A 12,024-nucleotide genomic window follows, 5' to 3' on the forward strand; every position below is an offset into this window, starting at 1 on the left:
GCGGTAGGTAATGATCATCACTGAGCAGCCAGCACTTAACCAAAGAAAGAAGAGGGAAAACGGTCCAAAAAGTGTTGGAAAGAGTAGCAATGCTTGGAAACAGATGATTTTGATAACTTAAATATTTTCATTACCACTTCGGCGGCGGAGACCAACGGCCACGTTTATCAGGATAATATGAAAGGGAAGCTCGGGATACCATAGCATCATGGCGCCCAGAAGCCCCAAATCTCAGCATGAAGCCTCGTCCAAAAGGCTGAGAGAAATGGATGAAGATAGAATCAGCAATTTACCAGACTCCGTCATCTCCCACATCTTTTCATTTCTCCCAACTGAAACTGCTGTATGTACCAGTGTACTTTCAAAAACATGGGAACACAAGTGGACATTAACACCAACCCTCGTCTTCGAGAGCCTTCTCTATTGGGATAGAGACACTAGAGATTTCACTCGTTTCATCAGTCGAACCCTCCTTCTCCACAACTCTAGTATTAAGATCAAGCATTTGTTCATTGAAATGGACTACGAGAAGGACCCTTATCTCGACAGTTGCCTCAACTTGTGGCTTGAATTTGTCAGAACCAGAGACGTAGAAGAGCTGAGTCTACAATTTGCTGACGCAAACTTCGATGACTGTCCGTGGAGTATTTTCGATGATGGCCCGGAAGGCTATTTGTTACCTCAATGTCTCTACACCCATCCTTCAATAAAACGCTTGACTACTAATTACTGTGTTGTTGGTCCTTCTCGGGTAGTTTCTTGGCCTTCCCTCAAGAGCTTATCATTGAGGTTAGCAGTTGTGAGTGAGGACACGCTTCAAAAAATTTTACTGGGCAGCTGTTCTTTAGAGTTTTTAAGGTTGGAACATTGTGAGTTTCGTTTTGATAGGCTTGACATTTGTTCTGCAAGTCTGAAAGATTTGGTGATCCATTCTGTTTTGGAGCCTACAACTGGAGACAAGTTTGATGTGTTGCAAATTTCGGCTCCTAATCTTCTGTATCTGAAAATTTCCGGGCAGAAAGTTCCGGTTATTGGATGTATCATCTTTGGTTGATGCGTGGTTTGATTTTGATCTAGTTTTTGATGTTAAAAAGAACACACAAGAATTGAGAGAAAGTCTCAAAGAGTACAGCAGCATGTTAAGAGAACTTCTTGAAGAGGTTGCACATGTTGAGGAACTTACTCTAGGGCCTTGGTGTATTATGGTATCATTTCTTCACCCTATCCCTTGATTTTAAATATTTCTTTCCTTCCACTGTTCGTCTCTATTTTCTTTCCCATATTTTTCCTCAAATTTTCTGGAACGAAATGGAGCCTTAAGTTTGATATATGCACAACCTCCTCCTGATTTATACACTGGAGAGCCTTTATGCTAATGTTTTCAGACTTAAAATTAATTAATTTCAAGAGATGTTTACAATATTATTTTAATTTTGTGTTCTTGTTCTTCTTTCTTTGATTTGCAAAGGTACTATCTGTGTTGGAGGTAAAAATCATGCCTTCTTTAACATCAGAGTGCAAATATCTAACTCTAGAAACTTTGGCTTCAAAGTCGAGCCTCCCAGGGATAGCAAACGTGCTAGAAAGTTTACCAGAACTAGAGAAATTGTATATAAAGAACGCAAGCAGTGCCCCTTCTAGTAACTCTGCAAATGAACTAGATAAAATACTCATGCACATGATGTTGTCTCGCAGATTAAAGGTTCGTTTTACTTCTCCTCTCATAGTTATCCTTTCTTTAGTGGGTCTTGCTATTTTCATCGTAATGATAAGCAGAAGTCGTTTGATGTTGAGTCACTTGAACATGCACTAACACACTACATATCAAAATTTAGTGGAAAATTTTTCATCTTGATTTCTTCTTTATATGTAGATCAACTTTCATCCAGACTTTTCTCCCTTTAGCTATTTTGAAAAAAATTACGGGTCGACATCAGAGGAGAGAAGCTCACAGTATTTGCTGAAACACCTTGACACTGTCGAAATTATGTTTTTCCACGAACCTGGTCATATGAAAAACCTTGTGGCTCCCCTTGTTCAGTTTCTCCTCAAGAATGCAGCAGTGCTGAAGCAAGTACTTATTTCCAAGAGAGAGGCTCCACCGTTTCTTTATTAAGCTTTACAGGATATACTCATAGGATGGCAATTTTCTTAAAAATGTAGCAGCGCTAAAGTAGACGTATATCTACAAGTGAAAGGGAGGACAACCATTTCTGAGCTAAGCGTTAGAACATATTCTCATGATATAAAAGTTCAATTAGTGTAACCCTCTTGGCTTTTTTTGTTCTTGTGTTAGATTCTAGTAATCAAGTTTTAAATTTCAAAGCAAAGAGTTTTAAGTGATCCAATTTTGGATTTGGTTTGCTATATAATGTTATATGGGATATAATTTGGGAGAAAATCTTTTAATTACTACTCAAAGTGTGAGAAATGCTTTTAAACCAATAGCAAATCACATGGTACAAACAAAGAAATTTTGGGGCTAACAATTAAAGTTGTTTCTTCTCTTTCCTGGTCCATTCTTGGTATGTCATGAATTCATAATAGTGTAATTAAAAGTAAAGATAAAAATATATAATTTTACTATAAAAAAGCATAAAATTTTGTTTTAGAAGTTTTTCCCCTCTTAAAATATGACAAACTATGATGAGGCAAGCCCTCTTTGATGACACATCTCTTTTTATTTGTTTATCCTCCTCTAATAGCAATTACTTCATCAAAATGAGGATTTATTTTTATAAATTCTAATATCAATGTCAAGAATAAAGGAAAATTATAATAATTAGTAGTAATTAAAAATCTCAAAATTTTAATCATTGTGTATATATGAGAACTGAGTAGTTTTCAATTGATATTTTATTTTATTTTCATTTTAAGCAAAATATTTAACTGAAAAAAAAAAGAAGCTTTAAATACATTTTTTCATTATTTGTAATCATGAAGACTCCTCATTCATACTTTTTCACACCCATAACATAAAACTTCACACTTCTAAGATTTCATAAAAATTCATTTTGTCTAATCTTCACCAACATGCCATAGAATTTATAAAAGAATGGAATATGTGTTTCCTATTTTTCTTATAAAGCTAAAATAGAAATTAATATGAGTTTGGTAGTACATTGCTTTGGTTGGTTCCTATTATGACAATTTATATTTAAAAATAACAACCCAAAAAAGCAAACACATTTACCACAAATATATTGCAAAAGCACATCAAAATAAAATCTTTTGTGAATTTCACGAACCATTCTTTTATTTACTTGATCCAATGAGAAACAAATATACTGAAAAAGCACTTCATGACATATTTCCCAAGTTTTTTTTTCTCATATGACCTTAATTTTCTTACATTATATACTGGGTTTGGACCTCCACGCACTTTGTGATTCATTCAATTGGTTTCTCTTCCCTTATGACTTTTGTCTTCTGTTCTGTATTGGATTTGGATGTGCCTCCAGTCACGTGTCTTGGTACTTCATGATACATTCCACAAGTGGCCCTTCCCATATGACCTTAATTTTCTTTCATCATCATGTATTAGATTTGGACTTGCAAGCACTTCATGATACATTTCATATTTATCCTTTGCTTGGTTGTGTTAAAAAATATTTTCTCAACTTCCTCTAGAGCTTGCATATTGAAATTATGGTTGCAATTTTAGTATTTCTCTAACGTTTTCGTATTTGCAGACATTTCTTCAAAGTTTTGGCATGACTTCTAAAACAAAGGCATAATATTGTAATCCTTTGGTACCTCATATGAAACTTAGTGTAGAGATGTCTCCTTAGATGAAGAAGTCAATTAAGTACATCAAGACAGTTCCACATGCTAAAGCCATTGAATGATTGATGTATGCATGCCATGGTTTGTAGTAGGCTTGATATTTCACATGTTATCATTATGGTCGGTAAATATATGCATAATCTAGGGAAAATACAATGACAAGCAGTAAAATGGATTTTGCGATTTATTATCGGCATAATTGATGTTGGAATAGCATTTCAAGAAGGAAGTTTAAGACAAGTTATAGGTTTTGTGGATTTAAACTATGCAAAGGTCCTTGATAAGTGTAAGTCTACTACGCTTTATGTATTTACACTATCAAGTGGACCCATTTGTTGGTAAAATATATGACAGTGATAAAAGCTTTCAAGGAAACTATTTGGTTGTATGTTTTGGTTGAGGGTTTGGGATTCAAGCAAGAGCAAGTTTTAATTTATTGTGATAGTAAAAAAAAAAATCATACATTTGGGTAAGAATCAAATTCGTCGCTCTCAAACGAAGCATATTGATGTTAAATTTCATTTTGTTAGAGAGATTCTTAAAAAAAAAAAAAAAAACAAAATTTAAAAGATGATGTCTTACTTTAAAACATTGCTATGATAGATAATCAAATTGATATGTTGACAAAGACAGTTTCTAAGGTCAAGTTCAATAATTACTTAGACTTGATCTATGTTTAGAGGATATGAGTACCCTTGGGTGTATGTGGTTGCAAGATCTTTAAAGATCGATGTTTGGTTAGCTTCAAATCCCACCAAGGTGGAAATTGTTGAATGTGGCTTTATTTGAGTTATTAATCAACTCAATATTACATGACAAATTTTGGGGCTTTTAATATTATAACGAGATAATTTTGCATGAAAAAATTTGGGACCTTAATATTTGAACTCGATTTTTAGTTCAACGTTGAAAAATAAAAATACTATAGTTACCACATATATATATACATACGTGGGATGTAACTTATATTCTCTCAGTAAGTTTTTCTATTATTGAAATTTCTATGAATATTGTCAAGAAAAAACCTAAAACCTATGATAAAGAGTACTTTGTAAGTGTTCTTTACTCTTTTGATATGTTTAACGGATGATCTTATTGCTACCATGGATATAATAAGAACACTGTCAAACCAAGTAAATTGTTAGCATCTTCTACAAATTTGTCTTTATTCTTTTACATTTTGTTTTCACTAATAATTTCACGGATCTGTTTTGTTTCCAAACAACACCTTAGACAACTACCTAGGATAACAAGACCCTCCTACCCTTTTTTATTTTCCTTCTTACTAAAACAATTAGTGGCTAAGTTCAAGATTCAAGGTGACAGAAAGTTGAGACATTCCATTTGTTCTACTCTTAGTACAAAGGGAACCTCATTACCTTATAATTTAATTGACTTGTTCAGCTTAACGCCAAGCTTAAGCTTAGTGAGATGATGAACCAAGCTCCACATTCTTACTGCTATCACTAAGGCCTAAACTGGGAGTTAATGTTTGAGTAACAGCTGGTGTAGAAAGTCTTTTAATTGCATCACTTAAGTTAGTATATAGGAGGCTAGCTTAAGTCAATTGAGGGGCAACATTTTCACATTAGGGATTTAGGTAAAGGTAATCAGTTTAACTTAGGATTGACAACTTCCATAGGTGAATTCTTGAGGACAATACTTGGAGTTCTACAAAAGTTGTCATGGCTTTTTCTCTAATTTTTCTTGGTTAGAATTGTTACACAAAAATGCTTAATATATTGAACAATAGAGAATCACAAGTAAGAAACTGGTGTTGTTGGGGGATTGATAACCCCTATAATTCGGATAAAGTAAATCGTTTTGTTATAGAACTATTAGTTTGTTAGGTTTTTATTTTTTTTATGAACCTATAGCTGTTTTTCCTTTCATTAGTTGCTTGCATCTTTATTTAGTATTTTCCAATTTTTCTTATTTTAGTTATTTTATTTTATCTATTGTTTCCTTAATTTTATGTTTAGTTGGGAGAGAGACTTGTGACATAAACTTCAAAGAACAAGTAATTGTAACCAAATATGGATAATATCAATGAAGTTAACAGTAGCAAGGGTGTTTGAGTACAAGTGCATGAGGAAGCATCGGAATCCTTTGAGTATAAGTACACCCTCATGCTTTGTCGTACCTTAAAACCAGAATCATGTAAACATTGACATCTTAGATCAATGCACAACATAAGTAACAACAATTTAATTCTTTACAATTAAAATACTAACCTTTAAGTTTAGATATCTCCAAACCTTAAATTCTAAGTATTGAAGATGATCTCAAAGACCAAAGACCTTCCATCCAATCACTTTTGAATGGCTTTAGGCACTATAGTAGAATGACTATTCTTCCTTAGGGATAGTGGCTTGAGTTTTTATTCTCTTAGGGAAAATGAAAGAATAAAATATCAAGTCTTTAACCTTAATCCTAAGAGGGTCTATATAGACCACTAGTAGGCTTTAGTGATTGAAGCCCATCATAGGCTTAGATCACTTAATCTATCTTATGGTCCTATTTAATTAAATAGCCTAAGTAGAGACCAAAAGAACATAATCATAAGCACTTGTGTGTACTTGTACACACTTATGCTCTTGTAAAAAGTACTTAAGTTCTTATTCTTATGCACCATTATGCACTCTAGTGATTAAAAGAAAATTCCATAAAAGAATGTAAGATTGAGTGAGGACCACTAGGATCAATATAAAAATATTGGGCTCCCTCATAATGTAATTTTGAAGTTAACTCAACCTTCCACTAAAGATAGTTAACTACACTTTAGTATCGTATGACATTGAATTAAAATCAAATTAATTAATTCCTCGGGTTTGTAACCTACTATTCACAACATGCAAGTTCCTCACAAACTTATTTCCATAATCTAATAGTAGTTATCAACCTTCATGATTACTTCTCAATCCTTAGTTATAAGATCCTTCTATATTATGTTCATCAACTAAGATAATCTTATCCATAAAGGACATATGTCAAATTCTAATGAAGGAAGTGCTATGCCATAGACTATATGATCAGAGATCCTTAGAATTAATCAAAGGGATATATTGTCTTAAACTCATGAAATATTATGGTGTCTTTATTGAAAATATTCATTACTCTACCTACCTAAACGACTAGTCACCTAATCCATAAGGAATATATGATCACTTTAAGATCTTACTTATAGGTCAAAGTAATTGATAACGTTAGCACTAGCCTAATGTTCTCTTGAGACAAAATAGCTTGGATAAGTCATGACAATTCGCTAGTCATCGGTCAAGATTCTCCATAGGTCCTGTTTAATATGTAACTTTACACACTAGTTTACTCATTATAGGAAAATGATCTCAATGACTAAGACAAGTCATCCCACCAATTAGAAGGTAGGACACTTTGGCTTCTAATGGATTTCCCATGTACATGAACTAGTTGTGAACAAACTCATCAACTTGTAAAGAACTCATGATTTGAATCTTTTGTACAAATACTAATGCACAGTTAAGACATATATAATACAAGTTATTATGCTAGAATCCACAAACATATCATTATGCATAATAATATGGCAAATGGAAAAGTGATATCTATAAAATAAAATCTGAATGTGACTTCTTGTCAATGCTCTCTAGCACTGGCTCTCTAGTAGGACGCAAGACTTTCAAGTTTGTTTGAATTTTGAGAATTTGAGTTAAGGTGGAAATTGTTGACAAGTGTTTTAAACTCTATTTTTGAGTCAATTGAAAAGTCATTGATAGTTTCCTAATAGAATATATTCTTGTAAAGGAGTTTTTTTTTATTATTATAAAGGAAATATCCTATTGTGATAAAATTTGTTTTCCTTAAATTATTATTATTATTATTAGTAGTAGTAGTACTTTATTTTACAATTTTTTTTGCAAATATTTTTAACTAAAATATATTGAAGATAGAAAAGAATAAAGATGAAAAGGAAAAAAGAAATATGAAAAAGATAAAAAGAAAAAGGTAAACACAAGTTAGACGAAGCATCAGTTTCCTCTCCAAATCAATGTTTTTTAATGAGTAGTTAAGATTGCACCATGGGATCCCAGGTTCATTAGGTACTAAAGCAAACCAAATCGGATGCATCATGATAAACTGCCAGCAAGCATGCCAATACATAATATAAATCCAATACATAATGGGAAAAAAAAGGTCATTTGAGGAGTGCTAATAATGCTAGCGATATTTAACTTCAAATTGTTATTATAGGTTCATGTTGACAACCTTCTACGCCTTATTCACTCGATGACAAAGAACCATCATCCATATTCATAAATCACCTTAACCTACCAAAGGCAAATTCATCCTGATTCAAGACATAGTCATTATGTCAATACAATCACTAGACTTTAGTGCACGTGGTTGTAGCTTAACCCACTCTGTAGCTAGTACATTAACAGCTAAACTCTTCCACCAAGTTCTCTTTTCTACTCATTCCAAAAATTTATCTCAAGTTTTGAGTTTTAGACAAAATATTATTATGTAAATTAAAATTAAAAGTCCTTAAATTAAATACAAATTTGCAATTACTCACTACCCATATATTATTATATTTTTCCTTCTGTTTCTACATTCATATCAAAATTTATAAAAGTAATCCTCATGCTGAGGAAGTGATTTCTACTATAGGTGAAACAAATTAGAAAAACAAATCTGCCTCATTATAGAAGACTTCCTTGAGAATTACTAAACCATGTGTGAACGCTACATTATATACCAAACCAAATCCAAAAGGATTTTTTAAAACCCTCTTAGATTTAAAATTTGACTAGGAAACTAAATAACAAAACAAAAATTACTTAGGACTTTTTGCAATTTGAAGTTTGAATAATAGAATCTAATAAAAGGATATAAAATCTTAGAGGATTACATAAAACCCTTTGAGATCTAAAATTTTAAAAAATTGAACCTTGTGATTCAAAATGTATAGATTTAGTTCTTAATGTTGGGCATCTTTGCATTAAAATTCTCAAGAGTCTCTTTCTAGTGTTCTTCAAATTTAGCCTATAAATAGATGCAATGGTTACCATCACCCAACCAAATTAGTAAATCTTCTACAACATCATGGGGAAAGTTTCCCAATGTTGATGATTATCTTCCTTACTCTCATCATACATTCCTATTCAGAAACTATTCATAGATGGGAAGCGGCTTTAATGGAATGTATAGCATGTATCGTGAAGTACCAGGTGGTCCAGATCCATTACATAACGGAAGGAAAGGTAAATGGAAAGGACACATATGGAACGTATCGTGAAGTGCCTGGAGGTCCAGATCCATTACACAATGGAAGGAAAGGTCAGATGGGAGGCACATATGGAACGTATCAGGAGGTGTCTGGTGGTCCAAATCCATCACATAACGGACAGAAGAGGTCAGATGGGAAAGGACATGTATGGAGTGTATCGTGAAGTGCCTGGTGGTCCAGATCCATTGCATAACGGATGGAAAGGTCAGACGGGAAAGGACTCCTACGGAATGTATCGTGAAGTACCTGGAGGTCCAGATCCATTACATAATGGAAGGAAAGGTTATATGGGATCAAAAACATAAGGAATGTATCATGAAGTGGCTAGAGATCGAGATCCTTTGCGTACCTCTTAGCATGTTTGTCTCTTACGTGATCAAGTAAATAAAATAATGGTTTGTGAAATTCTCAAAAAAAAAATATTTTGGTGTGCTGTGCATATATTTGTGTGCTAAATGTGTTTTGTTTTCTTGATTCTCACTTTAAAAATACATTTATTTATTTATTTTTTAATAATAAAGACCAACAAAGACAATGTGTTATTTTTGTTAATGAAGATTAGACAAAATAAATTTTTATAAATCTTATTAGTGAAGAGCATTGCTAATACGTTTTTTTTTTCTTCCAAATTTCACATACCTTTTACATACTGGGAAATAGATGCTACATTTTAGTTTTTCTTTACGAATATGAGAAGTCTCCTTTATAATTACAAATAATTAGAAAGGAATATTCAAAAGATTTTTTTTTTTTTTGTATGAAGCTTTTTGTTTTGAAATGACAATTATATAAATTATGATGGAAAATTTACTTAATTCACATATATTCTAAAATCTTGAGATTTTTAGAATTATTAGGCAATACGAAATCTTATATTCATTTTATAGTAAAAATTGTCAAAAGAAATTTATACTTTTCTATAGTAAAATTAAGGGCATGTTTGGTAACTGTTTCTAAAACAATTTTAAAAAATGGTTTTTGAGAATAGTTTTTGAAAAATGTTCTCTAATTTAAAAACAAAGTTTGTTTGAAACCTAAAATGTTTTTAATATTTTTAAATATGTTTTAAAAATAATTTTATATCTAGTTTTTATTTTTAATCATTTTACATGTTTGTATAATTATTGTTAAAATAGTCTCACAAAATAAGTGAAAATAACATAAAATAACTAAAAAATGTTCTTTGAAAATATTCTAAATAAATTTTTGTTGTCAAGTGTGTTTTTTTGTATTTTTTTGTTTTGAAGAACAAAAAACCTGTTCTAAAAAATAGTTTGCAAATATTTATCTTTATTTCTAATTAAATTTCTTTGTACCATGTCATTTGTTATTAATTTAAAATTATTTCTTATACTTCAAGTAGTAATGAAAATTTTTCCTTCCAAATTATGCTCACATGCATGGATATCGCATTATATAGCAAACCAAATCCATAAGGATTACTAAAAATTTGAATACTAGAATCTAATAAAAGAACAAAATGTCCAAGAGTTATGAATATATCTACAAGTACTTAGAGGTTTAAAGGTATAGATCAACCGCATAATGAAAGGAGAGGTCAAATGGGAAAGGATACTTATGGAATTATCATGAAGTGCCTAGAATTCCAAATCCAATATGTTATGGAAGAAAATGTCATATAGGAAGGGACACCAATGACTTGTATAGAAATTGCCTGGAGGTCCATATCCAATATATATAATCGATGATAGGTCCAATGGAAAGAACACTTGTAGAATGTATATAGAATTTCTCACAGGTTTAGATCTAGTATATCAATGAAGTAAAGATTCAGTTTGTGTTTTTCTTTTATGCCAAAAACAATTGGAATCATGCTGAAAAATCAAATTTCGATTTGGCTTAATTTTATTCATGATGAATCAAATTAAAATATATAAAATGGGAGAGTTATGAAAGATAGATTATGAACAAAACATAAAATGGATAAAAAGAACAAAGATGGAGAAATATCTAGAAGAATTGTTCCCTTTGGATCCAATCTTAGCATCAATAGAATCTCTTTTCAAGTAAAAACATTCGTACTTTGTTGAATTCTAGATCTCAAAACAATATTAGCCTTAATTCATCCCAAGATCCAATAAAAAAACCACAAACCATACCTTAAGAGCAAGTATTCAATGTGTTCAAGAGCATCATCCATGTCTTATCAAGAGGGATTTTTAGACAATTGTTTCCTCAGATGTAGAGATCCATCGATCTAGGAATGGGGATTATCAATCACCATGAAGGGGTGCCCTCTTATCTTCGATCTTCACCTCAAAACACTCCTCTTCCATATGAAGAACTTTGGCCAATCATGGAGAATGCGACATTCATCTCATGTTTGGTTGCTGGGAAAGTAAGAGAAAAATGATATGGAGGCAAAAGTAAATTTTCTATTCAAACTAGTCAAAGGTCAATTGTTCAAAAGATCTCCTAAAATGAGGTCTAAAAAGATTTCTCAACTAATTTCTACAAACCTATTTACGGTAGGACCATGTCCACATGGTAAAATCATACAATGTTATCTAATCAAACCGTCTAAGCATCCATGTTATAACCTATCTAAAATAACCATAAAGTAAAAATTACTCAAGGAGATCGATGCATATAGCTAGATCCAATTACAATATTGGATCATAGGGTAATCAAAAGAAAGAATTAGGTTGTGACACAAGTGTTCATGACATAGTCAAACTCATTCATAAAGGATGCCACTCGAGAGGTCTTACATGAGTTACAAAAACTTTATCCTCGGTTTCACCCTTGTGGGCAAGACTGGTATGGAGTGGGAAGGGATGTAACAACCAAGAAAATCAGGTCACAGTTAGAGCATAATTTGAGGTGGTTGTTATGTGTTAATCATCAATCATGTTATCCTTAATTTTAATGTATGTCTTATTAAATAAGACCAATATAATATACACAATTGTTTTCAAAATTACACTACTAAACAAGCTCTTATATTC

The 12,024-nt window shown here is 31.9% G+C and overlaps 1 protein-coding gene across 1 annotated transcript; it reads left to right on the plus strand.

Annotated features, from left to right (window-relative positions):
* Window positions 1-208: 208 nt before the first annotated feature.
* Window positions 209-1,054, plus strand: LOC117933184 (putative F-box/LRR-repeat protein At5g02930). Its single transcript, XM_034854578.1, has one exon. The coding sequence runs from the start codon at window positions 209-211 to the stop codon at window positions 1,052-1,054; it is 846 nt and encodes a 281-aa protein (XP_034710469.1).
* The last annotated feature ends 10,970 nt before the right edge of the window (window positions 1,055-12,024 follow it).

Source organism: Vitis riparia, chromosome 16 (assembly GCF_004353265.1).
Source record: "Vitis riparia cultivar Riparia Gloire de Montpellier isolate 1030 chromosome 16, EGFV_Vit.rip_1.0, whole genome shotgun sequence".
Lineage (NCBI taxonomy): Eukaryota > Viridiplantae > Streptophyta > Magnoliopsida > Vitales > Vitaceae > Vitis > Vitis riparia.